At 41.0% G+C, this 14,990-nt stretch overlaps 2 protein-coding genes across 4 annotated transcripts in view; one reads left to right on the top strand and one right to left on the bottom strand.

Moving 5' to 3' along the window:
- cables1 (Cdk5 and Abl enzyme substrate 1) overlaps positions 1-14,990 on the top strand; it is a 164,705-nt gene that overhangs the window by 80,149 nt on the left and 69,566 nt on the right. Inside the window, exon 4 of one of the 2 annotated variants that reach the window (XM_072570129.1) lies at positions 2,432-2,509. The exons of the other annotated variant lie outside the window; for it this stretch is intronic. Coding sequence (XP_072426230.1) covers positions 2,432-2,509 — 78 coding nt within the window. The remainder of the gene's footprint in view (positions 1-2,431; positions 2,510-14,990) is intronic. 2 annotated transcript variants of the gene reach the window in all.
- Positions 10,593-14,990, bottom strand: part of LOC140477023 (UDP-N-acetylglucosamine transporter TMEM241 homolog) — a 225,545-nt gene continuing 221,147 nt past the window's right edge. Inside the window, exon 14 of one of the 2 annotated variants that reach the window (XM_072570135.1) lies at positions 10,593-12,737. In XM_072570135.1, coding sequence (XP_072426236.1) covers positions 12,564-12,737 — 174 coding nt within the window. In that variant the 3' untranslated portion in view covers positions 10,593-12,563. The remainder of the gene's footprint in view (positions 12,738-14,990) is intronic. The other variant, XM_072570133.1, reaches the window with a different exon arrangement.

The following is a 14,990-nucleotide window of genomic DNA, read 5'->3' on the forward strand; positions in this document are numbered from 1 at the left end:
CAGTTCTCTTTATTAAAGCAATTCAGTATTAGTCCTTTTGCACCACACTCTCTTCATATCTTCCTTGTACATATAGGCAATGAAATGCACGTCCTGTGAACCCATAAAAAGAAGTCTATCTTTTATTCAAAGATATTCACGTTTTTCATACAATTACTAATATTTAAAACTATATTCTGAAAATGAAGACATCTCATGCAGGTTTGTCTGCATTTTACAAAGAGAGAAAGGGAGTTTCTGACTTCGCTACCTGGTCATTTGTTGCAGTGGTTCACACATTTGTAACGACATGTTCAAGTTTCATCCCATTGAGGGGAAAAGAAACTCATCAGCAACTATCTGGTCTTTGAGCAATGTGAAAGGTGTTGTTTTTTTCTTGAGACCCAAATGTTGTAGGCTCAAGGTCCAGAGCATAGGACATGCCTTAGGCTGTAGTTTTGAATGTTATAACACTTCAAGCATTCATCCAAGTATTTTTGAAAGGTTATGATGCCTCAACTACCCTCCCAGGCAGTACATTCCAGATTCTCACCATCCTCTGAATGGAAAAAACGTTTCCTCAAATCCCCTCGAAACCTCACTTAAAACGTGTGCCCCCTTGTTCTTGACCCTTCGACTAAGGGAAACAGCTGCTTTTTATTCATGCTGTGCATGCCCCTCACAAGTTTATACACCTCTGTCAGGTCCCCCCTCAACTTTCCCTGCTCTGAAGAAAAATACCCAGTCTCTCTCCACAGCTGAAATGCTCCATCCCTCGCATTGGAGGGTACCTCAGCTTTTAAAAGCTTTAAGAAGGATCAATGGAAATGAAAGAGAGTTCAATGCAGTTGATGCTCGGGCAAAATGAGAGAGCAGGACTGTGTGATAGTTCTCATGTTTGCCACTGTAAAGGGGCGAAAGGTGTGAGAAACACTTTACTGGAGGCACATTATTCCAGAACCTTCCAAACTTGCAGCTTCTATCTCTAGAAAGGACAAGGGCAGCAGATACATGGGAACCCTACCAACTGCAAGAACCCCTCCAAGGCCCACATCACCCTGACTTGGAAGTATATTGCCACTACTTCAGCGGTGTTGGGTCAAATTACTGGGACTCTCTCCCAAACCTACATCAGATGGAGCACAGCAGTTCCTGAAGGCAGCTCACTATCGTCTTCTCCAGGGCAATTAGAAATGAATAACAAGTAATGCTGTAGCCAGCAAAGCTCACATCCCAGGATTAAGTTATTTTCTAAAAATAAAACAAGTAGGAAAAGTTTTGAAGGTGAAGGATAATAATATTGATTTTAAAAAGAAACACTAACAAGAAAGGCTTGGAGCAAAGGGTAAGACTGGTGCTGGAGAAGGATTACATTTGTGACCATGTTAAAAATCTCTCAACACCAGGTTATGGCCCAACAGGTTTATTTGGAAGCACTAGCTTTCGAAGCACTGCTCCTTCATCAGGTGGTTATGGATCAGAACCATATGACGTAGAATTTATAGCAACAGGATTAGTGTCATAGAATGCAATATTAAAGAAATTTAACTGAAGTCTTTCCTCTTTTAGAATGATCATGTCATTCCATGACACGGCTATAAATTATGTTTCATGTGATTTTGCTGCACAACCACCTGATGAAGGAGCAGCGCTCCAAAAGCTAGTGCTTCCAAATCAACCTGTTGGACTATAAGCTGGTGTTGTGTGATTTTTAACTTGGTCCACCCCAATCCAACACTGGCACCTCCAAATCATGACGTCCAACCACAAGCTTGTCCTCCTTTCTTGTTCAAGAATGGAGGAGAATTCCTTTTTGAACATTTGGAGAAGAAAACACTGTTGGAGTCTTGCATGAGGTCAAAGTAGAGGATAGGGAGTAATTTTCAGACATGCACCGCAGCATGCCTTATTTCCTGCGACCACCCCCCCCCCCCCCCCCCCCCAGCCAACCCAATTCCTTTCCAATAATCAACTAATGGTGTCGAGAGCTCACAATTGTCCCATGTGTGTTGACTGGCAGAAAAGGTTCATCACCAGAGGTGCGATCTCAGTGACATCTCTGGAATTTTGATTGTCACTTTTAACGATTATTATTGCAAAAAGACAATAGTGGTGTAAACATTGACAGTCTACCAACATGTGCTTGGGACCAGTTATATAAATTGGGAGTAATGAGAGTTCAAGTTCTTTGACTTAGGTAGATAAACTTTCATGAGTGTTCTCTACCGTTAATTTCTTTTCCACAAATGATATATGACCTTGTCAATATTTATTGCGTTTTTAGTTTCTTTTTGTCAGATTTCCAGTACCTGCAATATTTTGCTTTTTTTCCCCTAAGTTGAGCATTGTAGCTAACCACCTTATGCCGTTAATGCAGGGAGACATTGCATTGTTGTGTTTGACGAGGAGGTGAAACCAAAGTGTGAGTGACTGTTCGTTTCTACTTTTCTAGGATAGTGCTAATCAGTGGCAAGAGATCCTTCTGCTCAGTGTTTTCAGTAATGCCATATCGAGACACCAGTCAGACAGGGTGAGTATACACTGGGCATCGAATCTTACACTGGGCATTGAGAATTCACCCAACTATTTTTTATTCTGCCTTAAATACCGAGAATATGGAAAAATGAAAAAGATATTCTGTTCTCACACAATTCTCAGTGATGCAACATGTGGTTCATGAGCTGTGTACACAACATCCAGAATTTCAGTTTCTGGTTTGTGGAACATTTCTATATTCAAATATCTGTGTGTATTAAGAGAAGCAGTTTTGATGCTGTGTTAATTTGCAGCTATCTCATGTGTGACATCTAACATCTTATGTGAATCAATGCCATAATCCTGAAAGTGGTCATTATATTTTTCATGTGTAACAATTTACTGTGCCAGCCTCCGTGACGTAGAACCATGTATCCAGAAGGCTGGTCGTTAATTAGGAACATCTCAGTCATGCTTCATCATTCCCAGTAGGCATTTGCAGACAGAGGATGAGGGCAAAGACAATGAGGCCTATGGGATTGAAGTGCCATTTAAATACATGGCTACATTTGATGAAGCCATGCAGGAAACATTACAGTTATTCATAATATTGTTAAACAGCGGGGTATGATGATGTTGCTAAAGAGTCTCTTCATCCCTAGATCAGGAGCAGGGGGGCACATGAAGGAGAGGAGATAGAGCAAGATCCATCTGTCTTCCACCAGACTAAAGAGGGGGAAGCGCCATTCACCTGAGTGCTTTCAGTCAATTGCAGTTAAAGAAAAAAAAAGCACCTGTCTTCAGAATGGTACTGGCAGTCCGACAGGAGAAGGATGAAGTTTGAAAATGTTTTTTTGGAGAAAAGAGGTCATTAAAAGTCTGATAGGGCAGTCAGGGCTCAGTGGGAGCTCTTTCACCAAAGTCTCCTGGGTACAGATCCAGCCCAGAAATGTGAGTGAGATTGAGGCCGACAGTGCAGTGCAGTACAGTGTGGTACCGAAGGAGTGCTGCATTTTCAGAAACGCTGGGTTTCAGCTGAGATGTGAGATGCGGCCCTGTCCATGTTCTCAGTCGGATTTAAAGAGCAGAGGCCACTCGGCCCTTTGAACCCTGATTGGTCGCTCCTGATTTTCTCTACCCAGGGGACAGTTCTCACCTTTCCCAGTGTCGGTGCGAGTGCCTCGTGAACTGGAACCGACTTCTACTGCGCCAGACTTTGACCCACTCATTAATTTAAACCCCAAACAGTTCATAATGTTAGTTCCCGAGCACTTTTTCTCATGTCCTCACCCAATCCCCATACATCTGGCCTTGTCGTCATATGGGTGAACTAATTTTTGGCTACTGACGGTAAGCATTAACAGCTATTCACTCTCCCTGGCTGACCACTGCCCATTCCTCTGTTATTCTGTCTCTCTGGGCTCTGTCTCCCCCTATTTTTTACTCCCCACTACCTTCTTCCCCCCCCACCCCCAAAAACATCCCACCTCCAGCATATATACCAATTGACCCAAAATGTTAACTCTGATTTCTCTCAACAGATGTTCCCAGACCTGTTGAATTTTTCCAGCAATTTCTGTATGTTCAATCCACAGCTAGTGGTAACTATTGAGGCTGTGCTTCATTTGGTGCTTAACTTGTCATACTGACTATTTCAAAACGCTTTCCTTGTGCTGCCTATGTCATTGATACATGGCATGGACCATGGCAACAGAATTCATCCATTTCCACTTTGACTTTCTGTCCAGCTGCAAGTAGATCTCCTGAACCCCGTCTGGAATTGCACTTCGTGTAATGATCAGTATCAATTCCTCTGACTGGGCTGTCTCTTAACCAGCAGTACATTTCTTTTTGTCTTCAGCTTCTCAACAGTAGCTCAGCACTCTGCTGACCCCACCATATTTGCCTGTTTCTGTGACACGTCTGTTGAAAGTACAGGTATTATGCTAAAGTTAGGCACGAATTTCTAGTGAAACTCATGCATTTCCTGAAGTCTGAGAATAAGCTTTAGGAGCTAGGAATTCTATAAGAGCCTTCCCTTGCTTTGGGGAAAACAGTATGAAAGTCAAATTACAGGGAACATCAAAACTGACTGTAAAATCTCCTCCAAAAATGTGAAGAGAGAAAAGATCAGTCGAGAAAGAATGTAGGTCCCTTTTCAGTCAGAAACTGGGGAAATTATAATGAGGAACAAAGAAATGGCAGAGGAATTGAACACATGCGTTGGTCTTGTCTTCACATAGGGCACAAATAACTTCCTAGAGATATAAGGGAGTCAATAAATCAGCATGGGTTGAAAATTGGTTGACAGACAGGAAACCGAATGGATCGTTTTCTGACGGACAGGAAGTGAGATAGTGCTTCGGCTCCAAATATTTGTGATCCGTAAAAATGATACGGAATCCAATGCAACATTTCAAAGTTTGATGATGTTACAAAAATTGGACGGGATTATGAGGACGATACGACAAAGCTTCAAGGTGATTTAAACAATTTGCATGAGTGGGCAACACATGGCAGAAGCACTTTAACGTGGCTAAATGTGAAGTTATACATTTTCTCCGAACAAGAGAAAGGAATATTATCATTTAAATGGTGATAAGAGTTGAAGTTCTAAATTGGAGGAAGGCTAATTTTGATGGTATTAGGCAAGAACGTTCAAAAGCTGACTGGGGACAGATGTTTGCAGGTAAAGGGATGGCTGGAAAATGAGAAGCCTTCAGAAAGGAGATAACGAGAGTCCAGAGACGGTTGGGGTGAAAGGAAAGGCTGGTAGGTATAGGGAAAACTGGATGACTAAAGAAATTGAGCGTTCGGTTAAGAAAAAGAAGGAAGCATATGTCAGGAAGAGACTGGATAGATTGAGTGAATCCTTAGAGGAGAATAAAGACAGTGGGGAAATCAGGAGGGCAAAAAGGGGACGTGAGATAGCTTTGGCAGATAGAGTTAAGGAGAATCCAAAGGGTTTTTACAAATACATTATAAGGACAAAAGGGTGATTAGAGAGAGAATAGGGCCCCTCAAGGATCAGCACAACAGCCTTTGTGTCGAGCCGCAGGAGAGGCTGGGCCGATACTAAACGAGTAGTTTGCATCAGTGTTCTCTGTGGAAAAGGACATGGAAGATATAGAATAAAGGGAAATAGATGGTGACAGCTAGAAAAATTACCATATTACAGAGGAGGAAGTGCTGGATGCCTTGAAATGCATAAAAGTGGATAAATCCCCAGGACCTGATCAGGTGTACCTGAGAACTCTGTGGGAAGCTAGGGAAGTGATTACTGGGCCCCTTGCTGAGATATTTGTATCATCGATAGTCACAGGTGAGGTGCTGGAGGTTGGTTAACTTGGTGCCACTGTTTAAGAAGGATGGTAAGGACGAGTCAGGGAACTATAGACCAGTGAGCCTGACATCAGTGGTGGGCAAGTTTTTGGAGGGAATCCTGAGGGAGAGGATATAATATATTTGGAAAAGCAAGGACTGCTTAGGGATAGTCAACACTGCTTTGTGCGTGAGTATTCATGTCTCACAAACTTGATTGAGGATTTTGAAGAAGTAACAAAGAGGATTGCTGAGGGCAGAGCAGTGGGTGTAATCTATATGGACTTCAGTAAGGCGTTTGACAAGATTCCCCATGGGAAACTGGTTAGCAAGGTTAGATCTCATGTAATACACGGAGAACTAGCCATTTGGATAAAAAACTGGTAGAAGACAGAGGGTGGTGGTGGAGGGTTGTTTTTCAGACTGGAGGCCTGTGACCAGTGGAGTGCCACAAGGATCAGTGCTGGGTCTACTACTTTTCGTCATTTATATAGAAGGTATAGTTAGTAAGTTTGCAGATGACACCAAAATTGGAGGTGTAGTGGACAGCAACGAAAGTTACCTCAGATTACAATGGGATCTTGATCAGATGGGCCATTGGGCTGAGAAGTGGCAGATAGAGTTTAATTTAGATAAATGTGAGGTACTGCATTTTTGGGAAAGCAAATCTTCGCAGGGCTTAGGCACTTAATAGTAAGGTCCTAGGGAGTGTTGCTGATTAAAGAGACCTTGGAGTGCAGGTTCATAGCTCCTTGAAAGTGGAGTCACAGGTGGATGGGATAGTGAAGAAGGCGTTTGGTATGCTTTCCTTTATTGGTCAGAGTATGGAGTACAGGGGTTGGGAGGTCATGTTGCGGCTGTACTGGACATTGGTTGGATCACTGTTAGAATACTGCAAGCAATTCTGGTCTCCTTCCTATTGGAAGGATGTTGTGAAACTTGAAAGGGTTCAGAAAAGATTTACAAGGATGTTGCCAGAGTTGAAGGATTTGAGCTATAGGGAGAGGTTGAATAGGCTGGGGCCGTTTTTCCCTGGAGCATCGGAGGCTGAGGGGTGATCTTATAGAAGTTTATAAAATCGTGAAGGGCATAAATAGACAAAGCCTCTTCCCTGTGTGGGAGTCCAGAACTAGAGGGCAGAGGTTTAGGGTGAGAGAGAAAAGATATGAAAGAGAACTAAGGGGTATCTTTTTCACACAGAGGGTGGTACGTGTATGGAATGAACTGCCAGAGGAAGTGGTGGAGGCAAGTACAATTGCAACATTTAAAAGGCATCTGGATGGCTATATGAATAGGAAGGGTTTGGAGGGATATGGGCTGGGTGCTGGCAGGTGGGACTAGATTGGGTTGGGATATCTGGTCGGCATGGACAAGTTGGACCGAAGGGTCTCTTTCCGTGATGTACATCTCTATAACTCTATATATTGCAAAATATGGATCAGAATTCCATCTAATTTTTTTAACTGCTCTGCAGGCCTTTTGGAACAGGAAGTCAATGCCATAAGCAGTGTGTTGATTGGAGTGGCTGTAACCTATGTAAATTCTAGTCAACCAATTCTATTAAGAAGTTAACCACTGTGAACTCCAGCTGCTTTAAACGTGTTTAGTCAGGTGATTTTCCAGAACGTACTGAAACTCTGTTTCTAACTGAATTTGTTTTTCCGGAATTAATGAACAACCAGAAAAAAACCCGAAAACCTCAGAACCTCATAAATAAGGATCGCTGGACCTGAAACATTAATTCTGCTTTCTCTCTACAAAGTGCTGCCAAAGCTGCTGAGTTTGTCCAGTAACTTCTGTTTTTGTTAACTATAAGGATGTTGTTATATCAGTACTGATTCCCTTAAATCCATATCTTGTCTGGTTAATGTGGTAAATCCAAGCTTATCTCTACTTATCAGGTCGGTATGGATGAGTTGGACTGAAGGGTCTGTTTCCATGCTCTAAGAGTCTATGACTGTATGCAATAACCTGAGGTATCACTTATTCTTTAAATATGGAAACACATTATCTAATTGTCACAGTATTCCAGTATTTGCTAGTCAAGTCATTGGAGGTTCATTTTTTCAACAGTCTACCTCACTCTTACAATCTCTGTCACACTACATTACTCGTGACCCTCGATGCACGTGATCTTTCTCATCTTCCTCTGTACGCTAGTATTGCATTTACATGCCACATTTGTGCTATATTTGATTCACCTTTATGTAATCTGGAATATGTACCAGATAAGATACCGCCCGAACTAGCTTGTATAGCCCACTAAATCTCACCTTGAAGTTCACTTTGTAAAAGTAATAGTAATAATATTTGGTTTTCTGTTTGAAGCATTCTCATTGTAACATGTCTGTCTGCTTATGTAATTTTTAAGTGCACCTGTGCTACTCTGCATTAATCTCTCTGGAAAAATGGACACTCACTCTATCTTCAAGGATTCATCTCTTTGCCTTTCAAAAATATTTCCTTCATCAGTTTTAATGATCTCTTAGCTCATGATCATAGATCAGTTCAAATTGACTAAAGCTAGGCGACTCATCCAGAGAATGTCTGACAGCAACCCTTTGCCCCAATCCTGTGGGTCTTTGTAGCAGTCTGCCTTAATCATTGCTTAGAGAGTCTGGCGATCAATCTGCAAAATTCCCCGTGTTGGTAAGTGATGAGCTGAACAGTTTTATACCCATGTTGATTACATCCTGAAAAATTTTAGATGTGAATTTAGAATCTTGGTCTCATTAAATTTTAATTGGTAACCCATAACAAGTTTTATGAAAAGCTGAATTAATTTTTCCACCACTATCTTACCTGTAATTATCCTTAACAGTACAGCTTCTGGATATTACATTATCATCGGTAGAAACTATAGTGTTATATCGATGATGTGCTTTCATTTTACAGTAATGGTTCTATGCAGTCATTGCCTGTCGACATTATCCCTCATGTATGGTGTTTTTAGAGAACTACACTCCTTTCTTGTGAAGTCTAGGCCAGATAAAATGCCTGATATTGGATCATCTCTTACACGACTTACTTTATTCAGTTTTTTAATACGTATTTATTTTGACCTAACCATCACTTCCAATATTATTTAACATTTTAGTATTAGAATAGATCTGAACCATTTACCACTTGCCAAATGCATCTAACTGACCGATGTTAGAGGTTCCTCCTGGATAAATAAGGTCACAAAAGCAAAGGAGCTCTATCGTCCATCGTCCTTCCTCCCTCCTCCCTCACCCCCCCTCCTCCTCACCCTCCTCCTCACCCTCCTCCTCACCCTCCTCCTCACCCTCCTCCTCACCCTCCTCCTCACCCTCCTCCTCACCCTCCTCCTCACCCTCCTCCTCACCCTCCTCCTCACCCTCCTCCTCACCCTCCTCCTCACCCTCCTCCTCACCCTCCTCCTCACCCTCCTCCTCACCCTCCTCCTTCTCTTCCCCTTCCTCCTCATACTCGTTCTTTGCCTATCTCTCTTACTCACCCAACTCCCAGCACTCCACTCAGAGTCACTCTTGGTACTCAGTTGCCCTAGATGTCTCTGTTGATGTGCTATCCATTAGCTGCACTGATGTTATTTTCAGAAAGAACAGTAAAGTTAACCTTGATATGCCAGATTAAAAATCACACAACACCAGGTTATAGTCCAACAGGTTTAATTGGAAGCACACTAGCTTTTGGAGCGTCACTTCTTCATCAGGTGGTAGTGGAGGGCTCAATCCTAACACAGAATTTATAGTAAAAGTTTACAGTGTGATGTAACTGAAATTATACATTGATTGTCTGTTAAGCCTTTCATCTGTTAGAATACAGTGATAGTTTCACTTCTTTCATGTGTAAATCACAAGACCTTTTTTAAAAAGTTGTATTCTCTGGTTAGCTGTTAACAATGGTGATAGCTAGACAATATGTTGAAGGTGTTGGCCCCCTGTGTTCTCTGTCTATGCCATGATGTTTAGATTGATTCTAATCTAAAAAGTGAGATAACGGAGTTTTACATGAATTCGTGCAGTTGAATTCATGAATTCATGAATTCATGTGATTTACACATGAAAGAAGTGAAACTATCACTGTATTCTAACTGATGAAAGGCTTAACAGAAGATCAATTTTTCAATGTATAATTTCAGTTACATCACACTGTAAATTTTTGCTGTAAATTGTGTGTTAGGATTGAGCCCTCCACTACCACCTGATGAAGGAGCAACACTCCGAAAGCTAGTGTGCTTCCAATTAAACCTGTTGGACTATAACCTGGTGTTGTGTGATTTTTAACTTTGTACACCCCAGTCCAACACTGGCATCTCCAGATCATTGATATGCCAGCTAATGGTTATCCCTACCAACGTTACTGAGGCAGAGAATCTTTTCATTTTCCCATTTTGTAGATCCTTGCATTTTGATTTCCCGTGTATCTACATCACATCAATGACGATATATTCTAAAGTACTTTACTGTTAGTAAAGCATTTTGGAATGTCCTGAATGCTATTCTTGCACATCTTTAAAGAGTTGAAATTGTAAGTAGAACCCAAAACCAAAGGTGTGATAGTTCTCCCAGACCACAAGGCTGCGCTCTCTGGTGATGATGATGGTCACCACACCTCAGACAAGGGGACAGGTTGAGAAGGAGAGGCCTTCATATGGAACATATTTACAATAGGAGAAACAAATAAATTTAGATGAAATGATTTAAAGGATGGAGAAAGCAGTTTGTTTTTCTTCTTAGATAAATCTGTTTTATGGCTTGATATTGTATGCTGCATTTGTTACATTTAATTAACAAATTGGATTCATTTTATTACTAACACATCACTTATTCTTTCAAAAACAACTACTCCATTCCATCGAGGCAGACATTTTTAAAGACCTCTTGGTTTTTGAGGAGTTGATGGAAACTGTGGAAAAAAAATCCAACAAACAATAAGAACTTGCTCTTCAGTATTGCTTTATCACGTTGCCGGGTCACGTCAAAATGCCTTACCAACAAAAAAAAACGTACTCACTGTTGTTATGTAGTCAAACATATCCTCTAATTTTCAGGCAGTAAAATACAGGTTTCACTTGTTGCCGAAAAGGATAATGTGCTCAATAGCTACTACCTCCTTAATGTTTCAAAAAAATGTATGTTTAGACAAAACCAACCTATTTCAAGCTCATAATGTCTGCTTCTGGTCACAAAACATTAATGTGCATGATATCATCCGAAATCAGCAGACAAAACAAACATTAAAATCATCTGCAAAACAAAACTTAGCTATGATTTTTGGACTCCCAAAAAAAACAAGACTTAAAATAACGTTTTAATTTGAAGGTTATTGACAAATACTGAGATGTTATTTAGGCTTGCATGAAATGATTGTGAGTGCACCATGGAAACAGTGTGTTCTGCTGTCCATTGCATGGTACTTAAACTGGGATAAACTTTGCACCACTGTCAGGCCAAGGTAGGTCTGAATGTTGAACAGTGAAGATAGACTGGAGAAGGAGACTTCATTCCTTATTATCCTCAAATTAGCAAGCAGTAGACATGAAAGCAGTGGCCACTATTGGAAGGTAACAATTTCTTACACTTTTAGTCTGTTTTTCAGAACAGTCTGGCGTAGCACGTGGATTTATTTTTAAAAAAAGCCTCAAAGTGCTTCACAAGCAACAAACTAAGCTGAAGCGGAGGGTGTGCACTCTTGTTTGTGTACAGCAAGATCTCACAAATGGCATTAACATCAGATAGTGTTTTTTTGTACTTGTGGGGAAAGGTACTTAGCCAGGGCATGTGGGGAACTCTGGGCTCTTTGTATCGTGCTTTTAATTCTTTAATGGCATTGAATGTTGTAAAACAAGTTGAAGCCACCTACAAAGGCAGCATTCTGTTTGTGCTACGCTGAAGTGTTTGCCTGGTGTATCTTGTTTAGTGCTGGGATGGGGCTCAAGTGCAGAATTGAATGGAGTGAAGGGAAACAAGATGAATCAATGTCACTCAAATGTAAAATGCTGCAATTAATGTTTTGAATCAAGTGACCCTTTGTTAGAACTGAAAATAGCTGGGGAAGGATAATATATGGATGAAAGGATGGGGATAGGGTTAAGGTTGATGAGAATAGTATACATGGATCCCATACACAGACAGAGAGAGAGAGAAGGGTTAGGAAAGCAGAAATAGCTGAGAGAGATGATTGCTAGTAGGTTGCTAATGCGAAGTATAAATGGTTGAAAGTGGATTAGCATGCCAACAGGAGCTAGGGATTTGGGACAGTAAACTAGCAAAGAAGAGGGTTTTCACTTTCTGAAATTGTTAAACTTATGGTTAAATGTTGAAGGCTATAATGTACCTAAGCACAAGATGAGGGATTGGTTCTTCCAGCTAGCATTGAGCCTTGCTGGAGCACTGCAGTAGCTATTTCCACTGAAACAGTGGGTAATGACTAGGGCGTACAAAGCTTGTGTTTTAAATTCCTGAAGTAAGGGATGCCAAAGCAAATCTATTATTTTGAGATCTGGGGATGAATGAGTTAGAATTGTAAACCGTGGCAAAACTTGGTTTCAATGGTGATGTTGTGGTGAAAATTAGAATCTTTGGAAAATGGAGCATTTACAGACTAGCAGCAACAACTTTCAAAGTAAATTGGCAGCTGATCACTTTCCAGTCCAGTGATTGAAATTTCCATATTTATCCATGGGTCGGGAACGTTGCTGGCCTGCTTTTTATTGTCCATTCCTAGTTGCCCTTGAGAAGATGGTGGTGAACTGCATCATTGAACCACTAAAATCCGTTTGTGTGTGGACATCTACAATGCCGTTATGGAGGGAATTCTAGGATTTTGACCCAGCAACAGTGCAGGAATGGAGATGCATTTCCAAGTAAAGCTGCTGAATGGTTTGGAAAGAAACTGAATGTGATGTTCCCATGTATCGGCTGCCCCTGTCCTTTGAGATGGAAGTGGTTGTGGTTTGGAGATCGACAGCATGGTACCTAGTGAAATGGAATAAAGGGAACAGAATTATAGATGAAGAATATGGTCACCTGTATTTTTAAGCATTCATTGTAAATTATTTGTATAATGTGTAGGTTGTGCACAACACCCCCAGGCCACTTCAATCGACCATTGCATATGCTGTACCTAATGCCCCTGAAATTCCTCAGGGAATCTTGATTTCCTTGTAACTCTGGCACAGTTCTAACTTGGATCATCAACTTGAAACGTTAACTCTTGTAATGCCACCACTGACTGACTTAGGGAATCCGTCATTTTCAGGTTTCATTTCAGATTTCCAGCATTATGGTATTTTGACTTTGTATCAAAGGTGCAATTTTTTGCAATTTCTGGGCATTTCCTCCAATACCTTGTTGAGATTATAACTACTGTCCCCCTCTTAGAGTACGTGATAGTGATGAGGCATATGTTGGACTCCACAGTGGAAAGGCTTTATACTGGTGGCTAGTTTACTGTGACAGCAGTGTAATAGCTACCACCACAAGAACATTGGTGTGTTTCGCCATCTTCTCATTGAGGATTTTCAGAGCCTGTTTTTATATTTTTTAGTCAGCCTGATCAGAAATGTTAGGTCTCCTGGCACTACTACTGCACCAATTCTAACAGTTTTCATTGTTGTCCAGTAATCGGACATCAGTGGCTAATAATGCAGTAACCAGACAACTGCAGAAATATAGTCCCAACTGCTTGTCGCAGACAGCAACATGATTAATCAGAGATTTCCACTGGTTGTTAGACCCTGGTCGAACTACTTTGTTACTTGTCAGTGTCAGCAGTTTCCTGATCCCCTAGCTGAATGACCGTTCTTTCTGTTGGTCCTTAGACTTCATCGAGGACTTTCCTATTTCCAGTCTTCCCACCTCCCTTCCAGTAGGTGCCCTCCAGCAACTGAGGTCCGATCTCAGTAATGCCTCAAATGAACTTGAACCATTAACCTTCTATAAGAAGCATAGCACTGAGTGGTAACAAACAAATTCACAATTTGAAAAGTGGCAAACTACTGCGTTACTAGGACAGAGAACTCAATTAAATCTTTTGGCATTGTATTGGATTAGAAGCAGAGCTTTAGAGGATGTTTCTTAGACTTTCTGCACTGTGTAATTTTCCAACATAGTGCAGATATAATCCTACAAGAGACAATGGTATTTATCTTCTGAATTGGCCCTGACTACTTTATGTATACTGTTTACAAAAAGTGGAAAAAAATTGATGAATTGTGTGCTCCATTTGTGTACAGCAAGCATGACTTTTCTTGCCTGGAGTTATGTAATAACTGGAAACTTTCAAATTGGATCACAATGCAAATTAGTTATTAATTTATACTGCTTTTTGACTAGTATAAATGATTGCCTCCTTCAGTGGAGGTGATCTGCACTGTTATGAATGTAATAAAATAATGAAGAGCTAAACACTATTTGGTCAGTGAGGCCATCCAATGATCTATAATCCAATTAAAACTGCTATGCCACACCCCCATTCAATTTAGTCTCATAAGGAAATTGAAGAACTGCAATAAAACTACTAATTATATGTTTTGTAATGTGTGCAAATCTCTGGGCAAACTGCAAGTTGCTTGACTACTCCTTTTCATAACTCTAGGGATTCTGAAACTCTGTTTTGGTGATCATTTGCACTTCTGGTTACTGTAACAACAAACTCGGAGTCCGGCAAAAAAACAAAAAGCGATGCATTAAGATGACTGAGAGAAGGCTACGATGTTACGTGAGGAGGGTTATAGTATGTCTTCAAGGTTATCTGGATATTTCCTGTTGACTTAGCGCATGTCACGGGAAGGCTACGAAAAACTGACGGGATAGTTATCAAGCGCCCAGCCAATATGGCAAAGATTTCTCCAGTAATCCAACACCATAAGAATCAGGAGCAGTGTTCAGTTGCAGTTTGGTGTAGAGGGAGCTGAAGCCAGTGAAAGGAAAATTGACTGCTGAGGGTTGGAATTACTAAAAGAGAAGCACAGCTCAGGGAACATTGAAGATGTGTGCACAGAATTTGTCATAACTAAGATAGCAGAGCTGTGAAATACCTCAGACAATCAGGTGAAGCTGCTGAGAAAGAGGAGCTTAAGCTGACTTTAACTAGCTAAAATGGGAAGGCACTAAGTGACTGAAATAAGAGAAAAATGGCTTGAAGGTGAGGACCAGTGAAGACATGTATTTGTCAAGTCTGCTGAGAGGCCCAAGGGACACTCAGATTCCTGAAGGCACTTCAGAGTT

Source organism: Chiloscyllium punctatum, chromosome 5 (genome assembly GCF_047496795.1).
Source record: "Chiloscyllium punctatum isolate Juve2018m chromosome 5, sChiPun1.3, whole genome shotgun sequence".
Classification (NCBI taxonomy): Eukaryota; Metazoa; Chordata; class Chondrichthyes; order Orectolobiformes; family Hemiscylliidae; genus Chiloscyllium; species Chiloscyllium punctatum.